This window comes from Brienomyrus brachyistius, chromosome 6 (genome assembly GCF_023856365.1).
Source record: "Brienomyrus brachyistius isolate T26 chromosome 6, BBRACH_0.4, whole genome shotgun sequence".
NCBI lineage: Eukaryota > Metazoa > Chordata > Actinopteri > Osteoglossiformes > Mormyridae > Brienomyrus > Brienomyrus brachyistius.
In genome coordinates, this window is record NC_064538.1 from 19,575,973 (window position 1) to 19,589,716 (window position 13,744).

Below are 13,744 nucleotides of genomic sequence, written 5' to 3' on the forward strand. Positions count from 1 at the left end.
TGGCCATTACACAGGCAGGAGGAACCACATGGTACGTTGTGTTGTTATGAACAATATTGCCATGGAAACCGGGCAGAAAAACTGAAACCATTTTCAAAGGTGCAGCAATCTTGTCCGAGCTGTATTATCCTTTTATCTTGTGGGGGGGGGGGGGGGGGGGGGGGGGGGGGAAGGTTGACCGACAACAGGCTTCTTAAAAAGCGGCATAGCTACAAGCTTCGTCTTAGTTAATTTGCTCCCACCTCTGTTTCCATGGCAACCCAATCCCTTGAGGCGATGCCATTATAGCTTTAATAATTATTACTTTTTTGTAACTGTCTGCAATAAGGAGGATAGACACTGCTGTTAGTGGAGGATTCTGTTGTTTCAAAGTTAATACTTAATGCATGGATGCACCTGGACAGAGAGCGAGTGCTGTGTGTGTATTTTGGTTTTGGAAGAAAAAAAAAAGGAATCTGAATGTGGCAGCCCTATGGCAGCACATAGTTAATCACCAGAGCTTCACCTGAAATACAAAAGGGAACATATTTCCCTTGAAGTTACAGCAACTGCACATAACGTTTATCTTTTGAAATCTGCTGGAGGTTTCAATTTACGACAAATACGCTTTTAATGCTTTACCCTGCTTAATTAAAGTGCATTTTAGGAGGTCGCATGTCTATTTCAATTTATAGGGCTTGTAACAGAAAATTAATTAAACATTTAAAATGGGAGGATGCCCGTAAACTTTAACCTCGTCTTCAGCAGAATAATTTTTAATCAGTTAAATGATGATCATGTCAGGGAGAAATGACTGTTGCACTAACGATACCGTTACAGCCCGGCTTCCACACGCTGCCCTGAGCCTTTATCTCACCTAAGGCTGTAGCAGTTGCAGCTGTTCCCAAAATCAAAGCTATAGAAGCAGCCTGCTTTACAGGAAGGGCCCAATGCAACGTTAGTATCGACCAACGGAAACCAAAAAAATCCCACTTCTGCAAAGCCTCAGGAATTAAAAGGTACAATACCTTGCAAGATGCAATACCTTATTAGTGGTGTCATAATGCATAGCTGTGTTACACAATGCAAGGAAAATAAGGACGCTCCCTGGGTTACGATGGGGTTATGCTCCGAAAAAGAACTTCACGAGGCAAAAATACTGTAAGGTGAAAATGTGTTTGCTAACAAACATCATAGCCTAGCCTAACTTAAACTTGCTTAGAACACTTACATTAACCTACAGTTAGGCAAAATCATTAATACAAAGCCTATTTTATAGTGTTGAATATCTCATGTAATTTACTGAATAATCATACCTGTCGTAAAGTCGAAATATGCACCATCGTAACCTGGGAGCTTCTATACTGTACAAACTTGCACACATACAGCTGTGGCAGGAACCTGACAGCCGCAAAGTCAGGCCAAAGTTCTGAACACTAAGCCACTGCACCACCATAGCATAGAAACATCCATCCTTCCATCCATACATTTTCCAAACTGCTTATCCTACTGGGTCGCGGGAGGTCTGTAGCCTATCCTGGAAGCAATGGGCACGAGGCAGGGAACAACCCAGGATGGGGGGCCAGCCCATCGCAGGGCACACTCACACACCATTCACACACACATGCACACCTATGGGCAATTTAGCAACTCCAATTAGCCTCAGCATGTTTTTGGACTGTGGGGGGAAACCGGAGTACCCGGAGGAAACCCCACTACGACATGGGAAGAACATGTGACTCCACACACGTGACCCAGGCGGAGACTCAAACCCGGGACCCAGAGGTGTGAGGCAACAGTGCTAACCACTGCACCACTGCCCCCAGCATAGAACCAACTAAATATTATTGCAAACTGAACTTCTTTAGTCATTGATGGTGGTTTGTGAAAATTGCCTATTTTGCCTTTTTTTCAGGGGTGACTGGTATTTCATGTAAAAATCAGCATCATTATCTATTCAGCCGAGACCCAGCAGGGAGCTCGGTCAAATTCATATACTGCCAGAAAATGGTTGAAGGGATCTCTGCATTTCACTGTAAGAATGAGACACTGCCTACAGCAGACAATGGACTATTGAGAATGGAGCTCTTCTTCTTGTTTACTTGTGCCATTATTAGAAGGGTTCCACAGAACCCGGCTCATAATTTTCCTGATAGCTTGCCCACCGCCACTCTCAGTAAGTATCTGAATGGGACCTGATTTTAGAAGGATGTCCCGTACATCACCTCCTCCCTGAACTGCGAACGATGAGTCATTCGATGTCCAGTAACACTCGCTGCAGGCGTTCCTGGCTAGCCGGCATGGGCAATCTGCAACATTATGTCAAATGTGTAATTACCAGTGAGGAAGGGTACATTTAAGCAATTTAGTTGTTTAGCTAACACTTTTATCGGCAACATACAATTTACGTTTTACAGATGCCGACATCACCGGTATAATCCCTGACTCACAGTGTTATGCCGTGCCATTTGTACAGCTAGATGCTGGATTGATTGCAGTTCATTGACTAATAGCCGTCTAGCAGAAACAAGGAAGCTGAAAAAAATGCTGCTGGTGCGAATGGTTAACGTTAAAGTGTACGTTAAAGTGTACGTTAAAGCGTAACTATTTTGCTCAAACAAACAAGCTCACTGCAGCTCTGTGCTGGATAAACAGGTACGGAAAATACATGGAAGGGATGTACATTACCTCTTCTGAGCTAAAGTAGTTGGTGTACTTGTGCAATGTTATTTACATTTGAAATAACGTATATTCCGATATCCTGATACAAATCTCTTGTCAAGACAGGCCTGATTCTGTCACTGGTTTTCAAGTAGGTGTCTATGCAAATAGCTACCTGACAACCTGGGCTGACTTTTGGTCACGATCTGTGTGGGAGACTTCGATGTAAAATGTTGCAGGAAGTTGTCAAAAGAAAAGGTGTTAAAATATATATTTATATATTGTTTTGATACGTTATGGGTTTGTCCTTCAACCTGCAGGTAATTAAGGAATTCGAAGGTTTTTTTTTTTGCATGTTTTTTCATCGTATATCTTGATCTTTGCGTGCGCAAACGCAATAACAACCGTGCTGGCTAATAATTGTTGCTGGTATGATTTACTGGAACGTGGAAACAATGAAGCATATTTGCATTCTGTTGTTAAGTCAATTTGTGTGTAACAATATCAGCATAATGCAAACGGAACAGCAGTGACACGCAAATAAAACTGACTGAAAGGGAAGAGGTGTGAAGAATGGGAACAGTGAGATGGCTTTCTGGAAGACGTGTGCCTTTGCGGGACCAGAGGACCGGGGGTGGAAAGAGACGGGGGCAATTTCCAGTCACCAGAACCCAAGTACTCCCAATAAAGAAATCATCAGCAAGTACACAGAGATAAATTCTCCTAGATAATGGCACGTTAATTATTAAAAGCACATTCGAATGAAGAAAAAAAAAATGACAGGAATGGAAAGAAACATGAATAAATAAGTGTTTTGGTCTTGAACAGTCTGTGATAAAATCCAAGATGGCGGGTGTCAGTGGAGGCGGGACTCAATGGGGCCCCCCAGCACTAGCTGCTTCTGGGCCGCCTTCCTCAGAGAGCATCCTGGGGCCTTGACGTGATTTCCTGGTGGGTCGCCTCTCTTCCCACGGCGAAGCCCAGCACGCGAACAGCACAGTCACGGATCACGATGGGAAAAAATGTAGCGTGTACAGGTTCTGAGTATAACCCCATTTTCAGAAAAGTTGGGATGCTGTGTAAAATGTAGATAAAAATAAAATGCAATGATTTACAAATCATATAAGCCCATATTTAATTGACAATAGAACAAAGACGACATTTCAAACGCTGAAACTGAGAAGTGCTATTGTTTTATGACAAATATATGCTCCATTTGAATTTGATGCCAGCAACATGTTACAAAAAAGTTGGGACAGGGACATGTTTACCACTGTGTTGCATCACCTTTTCTTTTAACAGCGCCGCGTGAACATTTGGGAACTGAGGAAACCAGTTGCTGGAGTTTTTGCCTGATATAGGATTTCAACTGCTCAACAGTTCATGGTCTGTTTTGTCATATTTTTCATGTCGTGATGCACCTAAAGATTTCAATGACTGACAGGTCTGGACTGCAGGCAGGCCAGTCTAGCATCTGGACTCTTCTATACGAGGCCATGCTGTTGCAATATGCACAGAATGTGGTTTGGCATTGTCTTTCTGCAATATACAAGGCCTTCTCTAAAAGAGATGATGTCTGGGTGGCAGCATGTGTTGCTCCAAAACCTGTATATATTGTTCAGCATTAATGGTGCCTTCCCAGATGTGCAAGCTACACAAGCCATGGGAACTATTGTACCCCCATACCATCACAGATGCTGACATTTCAACCGTCCGCTGATAACAAAATGGACGGTCCCTCTCTTCTTTAGCCTAGAGGATACGGCGTCCATGATTTCCAAGAAGAATCAGAAATGTTGATTCGTCAAACCACAGGACAGTTTTCCAGTTAGCCTCAGTCCATCTTAATGTCTTAATGAGCTCAGGCCCAGAGAAGTCAGTGGAGAATCTGGATCATGTTTAGATATGGTTTCTTCTTTGCATGGTAGAGTTTCATCCCGCAATTATAGGTGCAGTGACAAATTGAGTTCACAGACACTGGTTTTCGGACGTGTTCCTGAGCCCATGCAGTGATTTCCACTATACTGTAGAATCCTGTCTGTTTTTAATGCAGTGCTGCCTGCCTGGCTATCCAGTACAGGGTTTTGACCGTGTCCCTTGCATGCAGAAATTTCTCCTGATATTATGTACTGTAGATGAAATTTCTAAATTCTTTGCAATGTTACAGCCCACGCAATAGTCATGATGCACTCAGACCCCCCACCCCCTTTCACCTCTGCCTCATTGGGGGGGGGGGGGCTCTTTTTTATAGCTAATCATCAGAGGTGGAGATTTCAGGTCAAGAGAATACAAATCCAGACCAAAATTTTATTTCAACCAACCAGTTCAGTACTCTGTGACTGTGACTCTTTATACTCAACTGGTTGGCTGAAACACAATCTGGTGTGGATTTGTACTCTCTGTACCTGAAATCTCCACCACTGCCAATCACCTAACTGTTACCCGTTACCGATTAACCAGCTGTTTTTGTTTTCCAGTCTTTTGTTGCCCCTGTCTCAACTTCTTTGAAGCGTGTTGCGGGCATCACATTCAAATTGAGCATATATTTGTCATAAAACAATGAAATTTCTCAATTTCAACATCTGATATGTTGTCTTTGTTTTACTTTCAATTCAATATGGGTTTATATGATTTGCAAATCATTGCATTCTGTTTATATTTACATTTTTGTAAATGTAATAAAGCTTGTTGGGTAAAGGTTCTGGCAGCTTAAACATGTTACTTACTGAGCTGTGGCTCCCATGAACATTATGGGATTTTTTTTTGTGTTCTGACCTATGGGTGAGGATGTTGGTAATTCATGAGGAGTTTCCCAACATCCCCCCCGCACAAGCAAGGGGTTACCAAGGGTAGTGTTCCAAACCACTTCAGAGAGTTTTTTTTGGTCAGTTGCTAGGAAGCATTTTAAATGTCCTGGAATTTGGTAACTGGGGCTGTTCTATATTCACTCTGCAAATGAAAGCGATTACCGCTTATTACGGGATATATTGTCAAGCAAGCTCTGTGAAACCCTTCAGCACTAAAACGGAGTAAAAGACCTTCTGACCTGCAGCTAATGCATTCAATGCCTCTTTCTGAGACTAATAGACTCATGCCTCAAATTACCACTTATTTTCCCATAATGACAAAGCATTTGCTTTTCACAGAAAACTACATCCAGTAAGGTCATTTAGCTAAAAAGGGAGACTCGGATTTTAAATAACGAGTTCCTACATGTATGTGGAAAATCCTGGTCTGATGTTTTAGAAACACTAGCATGATAGTTAATTTCTATGAATACTCTTGGCCAGGATGAATACTAAAACATCTGTAACAGACCCATCCTTCCAATGATCAACTTCCTCTACAGAAACTGAAGATGCGAGGCTACAGAAGCTGACATTCATACCTGGATATTTTTTCCCATCACTGAGAAAAGGTTTATTTAGAGGCGAGCTGAACAGCATTACAGATCTCATGTGATCATCCAGAAACCCCCCCCCCACCGCCCAAGCAGCACATCACGGGGGCCATTAGCCTCCCCATCGACCCTGGGCTCACGTCTTGAGTAAGCGGCTCTATAAACGTCTTAATGGGCTTCCGAACACAATTCGCCGACAGTCTGAAGGGCGGCAGGGAAAGCCGCGAACCAGCTGTGGAGCGTGGAAGGAAACAACATGATATCAGTGGGGGTGGAGGCAGGCGGAGGCAGAGACTGGAGCGGAGGGCTGCCTGACAGACTTCCCACTTCCCACACTGGTGAAGATCCACCCATCCGCTTCCAAGCCACCGTACGTCTATAAGCAACCTTCCAGTACCGGCATCTTTTTGTCGACCGAATCCACTGGTACTGTCCACTGTTTCCATCGACCCACATTTCTTTTGCGTGTGTTACTGGCCTTACGGCTTGCCCAAAATTACTGCCGCATCGCTCTGCCTTTGTTCCTACTCTGCCGTGCACCTTATTACATAACACAACCCTCAGTGGAGGCTCTCCTGTGTTACACATGCCTTATGTTCAAGGGCATTAAGCATTCAGTGGGAAGAACAGGAATTCCTAATTCAGCTTAGCAGCTAACGAATGTAAACCCAAGCCCCAGTATAGAAAGAATATCTCTCTGTTGCAGGGAGACTGGAGACTAAAGGTAACTGGTTTGAGGAGATTTACTCAGCATCTTGCATCTCCAAAGCAGTCTGCAAATCCAATGACTGTCAGTGACCCAGAAGGCTGTTATCTAATATTCACGGTCACAATAGTGACACAATATATTAAGTCAGCAAGAAGAGGTCAAGGTACAGCACAGTTCATACTTGTATAGTGCTTGATTTGTCTCCAGTGACTCACCTGAAATGACTAGAATCCTAGTAATAGTCTGAAGTCCAGTAATCTAACATATGTGTTCTGGTATACTCTCATATAGTAAATAATAATACTTTATGGCACAATAATAATAATAATGCTGGTTAATACACTCATTCATTTTTGAGCAGTATACTGCACCTGCACCTCATCGCAGTTTTCATCATTTTCAGTGGAACTTGGGCAATTTGGAACAACAGAGATGGAAGTCCCAAATTTAGAAAATATCCATTTATAGCTCAGCAAATATGTAAATATACTACTACTACTACTACTGCTACTACTAATAATAATAATAAACGTGACCTCTGCAAGAAATGCATCAATAACTTCATGCAGTGCCAAGGTAAGCACTGTGCTAAAATGCAAACAAGATTCTGAATCCTGCTGAAGTTACAGGTGAAAACACTGAATCGCTATGATTGTTCTCTCCTGTATTGTAGGTTTAAAAATCCATCACAAAGACGGGGTGACATTATGGTTTCCAGGATCCAGCTTGCTGTCTTCTTCTGCCTAATTAGAATCTATCTGTCCCAGAAACTCTGGTACCACTCAAGAAACTTCAGCAAAAATCTGTACGGAGAAGCAAAAAAAAGGTCATTCTCATTAAGTGTGCAGACCAAAAGACTCTGTCATTCTCCCAGCAGCCTTGGCCGATTGATTATTTCGACCTTGAATGAATGGCAGTCTTCCCCAGCCTGTGTCACTTGAACGTTTGATTGGAAGTGGTGACCACAGCCGAGGGTGTGACAGTTTCTTACTTGGCAGTTCCCTACGGTTTGGTTTTTGTCATTATGTTCCCTACTCAGCCGCCCCCCTTTGCCCCAAATAACTGTCACTGATGCTTCACCCCCTCCACCCTCTTCCTGTGGAGGACTCTCCTCTGTCAGCTTAGACAAGAAGCAATAAGCCACTAACAGTAAACCACATACATTATTATATGGAGGAAATCCAGCTGAAGATGAAATAATATATAGGGGGATACTTCTCTGAAATATTTGAAGCATTTTAACTATATATAATGAGTGCGTGTGTGTGTGTGGATATATATATATATATATATATATATATATATATATATATATATATATATATATATATATATACACGATAATGAAATATATATTCTTTCTAACTTAACAATTGACTGTGATGGGCTTTTCAGGAAAAGGCGTGAGAAAAAAACAGCATCTGTGCTTGTTAATTCCCACGTTCGGCCTCTTCTTCGTTGCGAGTCTTTCATTACGCCCTCACGCCAGTCGAAGTCGCCCGTAGAAGTAGGTGCGCTCGGAGATCATTAGGACAGCTCAGGTTATGGGAACCCGGTACATATCTAAGAGCATGTGACGAGTTCCAGGTCATTAGAAATAAATTCTAACGATGTTTTTTCGCTCTGCGTTACGGTGATGAGTGACGAGAGCGGTTCCCCGGGGGCCCGCTCACGCACGCAAAGCTGCTCGTGTGGAAATGTCACCGCCTGTCGTGTAGAAGGGGAGCTCAGGGAGGGGAGGGGCAGGCGGAGAGGGGTTTGAGAGACAGCCAGATGGCGATATGTAGGATGGGACAGTCTGAGGGGAGAGAGGAAGACTGCATCAGCAGAGCACCCTGACGGTACTGTCCAACCAGGGGCTCTCGCGAGGGGCCGAGGCCCCTGATGAGGAGTGCCCCCCCCCCCCCCCCCCCCCCCAGCACACGCGTCAGCACACGGTATGTGAGCCCCCGACATGGGCACAACGCTCATCTACAGGCAATGAATATTTAACCGCTTTAATATTTAATGTCACAAAAAAAAAAAAAAATCCAAAAGCGATGCTCCCAGAGACATAAATATTTTATTTTCCCAGGAACACACGGGAAAACGAGAACGATTCATCACTCGAGAAGCAGCGCAAAGAGGACAAACAGGGCTATGGCTTTTTGTTTTGGGTAAATATAAGCACACGGGGTACACGGTTGTGTATGGGTTCCCAGCCCAAAGAATTCATCGAAATGTGCAAAAAAGCTAGCTTCTAACCACTCATCCTGTGAGTGTGGGGGGTGGGTGATCTACAGCCGTTCACAGACAGCAGAGAGCAAGGTTTAAATGTATATCTTTGGGGCAAAATTTGAACTACAAGATCTTCAGAAAAATAAAGACTTTAAAGCAGAATGGCAGAAGTAATTCTCTGTATGGAGCTTTAGCCACCAGCCGGGGTCCCCTATTCATCAGGATGAAATCATTTCTGTGTGGAAATATTGTAAAGATAACTATTCCAGAGGCGTACATTGCAAAGTGAAAATCAGATACGGGGTTTGCTTTATTATGGGGCACTGGGTGCCTGACACTGTCACAATTGCCCATGAAACACTCCCAGCAAACCAGCTAAGCAGATAAACTCTCCAAAGCAAAGCATAAATTCCAATATCGAGGCCAGCAAGAGGAATTCAAAACGGGGATAAATTATGTGCCGCATATGCAACTGAACTTAGAACTGAGTGGAGAATTAATGTGTCTGGAAATGGCAGTCGGCGCTGCACGGAAGCATGAATTGCAAGCTTAGACACTATTCTAAAGACGACCTTCCAAGGTATCCAAAGCACTTCTGATTAGATTTTTTTTTTATTTGTTTAAATAATGATCTATGTGTGTTTTGAATGGATGACACAAACAAGGCAACGCCACTTGAAAGCGTCAGTCAGGGGCCAAGCTTATCATTAGCCAATAATATCCTTTGAATCACTGAATGACATGGGAGGGGTCACTCAGCCAATCAGCTTTCGGTGGGTGCCACCCCCCCCCCCCCGTATACACCCCTGGCACCAATCATCTTAAATCAACTCATTGGAATGTAAGAGGCAAATGAAATAATACTTCATTTTCATACATCTGTAATTTGAGGTATCACTAATTATTGTAGTTATTTAGTCATGCAAGATTTAGTAATTAGGATGCTCTAGTTTGAATAAGCAAGTGGTGCCAGTGGTTCGTAAACAGAATACATTTATACACAGGATCGGAGGGGATTTGCACACAGCATACAAGGCAAACCCTGACCAGTCACATTACTGTAAAACTGATATGAAAACATGACTCCATACCCCCATCAACCGTCAAGGCAGAGCAAGTCTGCTACAGAATACTGATGCAGTCATTGTATTGCTTATTCTAGTGACTGTGCAGGAAGTAGGAAGTAGGCATTGTGGCCCAGCAGAGGCTGTGCAGGTGACTGGCAGGTGGATGACCCTGATAGACTCAAGATGACATTCTTTTCCACATTATTTGTGCAGTAAGAAAAAAACTAGAATGGGTCACACAAATATAAAGCCCTGTCTTCACAGTTTATGTAACCTCTTATTCCTTTCAAGTGCATTCTGTAAGGCAATAATACAGTCACGGTCACTGAGAAGTCAGACATTCTTCTGAGCTAATGTGGGAGATAATAAATATAGTGTGTAGCTCTATGGTCTCACACCTCCAGGATTGTGGGTGCATCGTTTGCTGCTGACCAGTGAGGTTACTAAGATGCAGCCCTGGGGTTGGCATTTGTGTATGTCTGGTGGGCTCTAGTGTTACTGGTGGGTGGGGGGTGACGGTGAAAGTTGTTAACTGGGGGAATCACTTCTTCACACAGTGTCTCTAACTTGCCTGCAGTACATACTTGTGTGTGTGTATGTGTGTGTTCTGATTCTCTTCCAATGCATCCTGGGATTTGCTCCAGACGCAAGGTGACCCGACGTTTGATCAGCATTTAAGAGTGGTTAGGGCGCTAGTATAAAATGACCTGAAGAAATAGTACCTTCTAAACTGTTAAATGCTGGATGGTAAAAATATTTCATTGTGAGTTAAGGGGCAGAATCAATGGGGAACTGTTGAGGAGAACTTTGCAAGGTCGGTGACTATCGAAATGGCGTAGTCACAAAGGAATAAGGCGTAGTTAACTAGGTCAATAGCCAACACAAAACTGACCGCTCTTCCACATGACTGTATGAACTGGAATTTTCTAGCCAACTCACACACATCACACACCCAATTCATACTTACTGGTAACATCTACATTCTCACACAATTCCGTTTTGGCTTCCCCGTTGGGTCGCTCGCTGGGCTTGTGGGCGAGCCGTGATGTCATAGTCGCTGCCGTGACGACCGCCTTGAAGCTGCGTTTCCTCTTTTGGACGTTGAGCTCTGGATGGAAGATTATGATGTAGACCTTGGGCATGTAGAGCAGTCCCAGGGCCACGGACGCGCTGAGGTTCATGGAGATGGTGAGCGTGGCGGTCTGGATGTACAGCTGAACGACACAGAAACACAAACGCCAGCATCAAGCAGGATATACTGCTGCTTTTAGTTGTTTGTTCAGATTACTGCACGTTCTCCATACAGCCGTCTAGCTCTGGAGTTTATGCCTCGATCTTCGCTAATGTAGATGTAAATAAGTCCACTGGGACCCTGGAGATAGAGGTCCGCGGAGAACCACTCTTAGCTCCTTTTAAGGCACAATTAAAGCAGCCTCATAAATCACTCTAATGGGCAAGCTAGGCTGTAGTATCGCCGTTCAAGGGCCTTACAGGATAGTGGAACTGCCGTCATGTATCCAGTGCGTCGACACTTCAAGAAATCTGAGAGCCATTTTAAGTCATTTTATTCTGTTTCCTAAATCGGACAGCAGACCTCTAAATGTCAGAGCGGTTGTCTCCATTTGGCTATGTACAAATGACCTGCCTTTCCCTACATGCAGGAGAGATCAGGTCATGAGATAAATTGACAATGTGTCGGGGCCAATTGAAGTAGATTGAGTAAAAAATGATATGAAAGCTCAGCAGTATAATCAGACTTGTTAAATATGATGAGGGTGTTTTTCTTGGTAATAAAATGCAATCAAGCACCTCTTCTGTCATTATGCTCCCAATTGTACGTTTCAGTTTTCTTGTTAAATTTCTGTGGCATGTTACTGTATAACGGAGAATGAAAACACTTATTCCAGCCTTCTCAATCAAGCAAACTGATAGAAAAGCATTGTGAGCCATACCAAAGGGTGTAGTTATGGTTCAAGGCCAGAATGACATGTCTCCGGTAGACATCCATTCATCCATTTTCTGTACCCGCTTATCCTATTCAGGGTCATGGGGGATCCAGAGCCTATTCCGGAGGCTACAGGCACAAGGCAGGGAACAACCCAGGATGGGGAGCTGACCTATCGCAGGACATGCTCACACATCATTGACTCACACAAGCACACCTACAGTATGGGCAGTTTGGTAACTCCAATTCACCTCAGCATGTTTTTAGACTATAGGGGGAAACCGGCGTACCCAGAGGAAACCCCACAATGACACAAGGAGAACATGCAAACTCCACACACATGGAGCCATAGTGGAAACTTGAATCCTGGTCCCAGAGGTGTGAGGCAATGCTAACCAACGCACCCTCAGAGGCAAAACTGTGTCATTGAATTAAAAAATTACACTTATGATATCAGAATCAGAATATTTGGATTTCAAGATATGAAAAATGCACATGTGAATTCCTGCAACAGACATTCATTATGTTGCACTCATAGGTAAAAGATATTAAAATCAAGACAATAGAGGTTTGGGAATACAGGACTGATACAGTAACAATACCAGGATTCTGATTCCGTTCAGATGTGTTCCTGAAGGAGATGCTTTGTGAAGGTCCTGCTTTAAAACATAGGTTCAGAGCAACAAATAGGTGATTAAGCCAGAGAATTGTGTCAGCAAAGGCTCAGCAATATACAAAGACATAATTCCGTTGACACCCCCATTTTCCTCCTATAAATATGATGATAATAACTTACTACCAACTTACTACTAACCTACTACCAGATAATACTACAGGCATCCATATTTAACCCCAAAATTCTGTAAGGGGAGTTGGCTCAAGGATACAGGTCTTGATCCCCCAGGAGAGTTAAACTAAAGATAAAACCACAGTTCCACACTAAATACCCACAAACCTACTTTTGTAAAAATCTGGAACATTCCATATGGTCAGAGGTGGAAAGTTCAGGTTCAGAAAGTACGAATCCAGACCAAGATTTTGTTTCAGCCAGCCAGTTCAGTATTCCATGAATGTGACTCTTTATACTCAACTGGTTGGTTGAAACAAAATCTTGGTCTGGATTTGTACTTTCTGACCATGTACACGGACTGCGTGTGGCTCAGTCGAGCCCGGCCTCAGCACATCTGTGGGTCCTTGAGCAAGGCCCTTAACCTGCAGCCCCCTGGGCTCTGCTGCCCATTGCCCACTGCCCACTGCCCATTGCCCACTGCCCATTGCCCATCACCGACAGAGAGCAAGTTGGGGGAGGCGTGAAGAAAGTCTCTCCACAGGGATCAATAAAGTATCTTTAAAAATCCTTAGGAAGTGTCATTGAAGGAACAGAACAACAAATGATCCATGCTGCGTTCCAGCTCAAACTACGCAGCATACATTTCAAATCACCCCTGTGCCAGAGGTGTTCAGTCCATAGGAAACAGCTGCTGCAATGGAAGACGTGAGCTTTGCTGCCCATACAAGTAGACAGCGTTCCATACAGAAGTAACCATCCCAATTCCCAAATATACAAAATATCTGTACAGGTACGGGGGACACAAGCAGTGTCCAATTCACAAGTAATCATCCCACTTCCTATACACACTATATCTGTAAATTTTTTTATAGATGGTTCAGTCCTACTGTAAAAAGTTTATTTTTGTTCCGCAGTGGATGCACCAGGTTAACCACCTATTATATCCTTTGAGTTGCCCACATTTTGTGCATCTTAA

The 13,744-nt window shown here is 43.5% G+C and overlaps 1 protein-coding gene across 3 annotated transcripts in view; it reads right to left on the reverse strand.

Moving 5' to 3' along the window:
- The window catches only part of LOC125745216 (metabotropic glutamate receptor 7-like), a 112,897-nt gene that overhangs the window by 4,685 nt on the left and 94,468 nt on the right, over positions 1–13,744 (reverse strand). For all 3 annotated transcript variants that reach the window (XR_007398598.1, XR_007398597.1, XM_049017827.1), the window contains exon 9: positions 11,001–11,247. Coding sequence is in view for 1 of the 3 variants with exons in the window: in XM_049017827.1 (XP_048873784.1) it covers positions 11,001–11,247 (247 nt within the window). In the remaining 2 variants the exon portion in view is untranslated. The remainder of the gene's footprint in view (positions 1–11,000; positions 11,248–13,744) is intronic.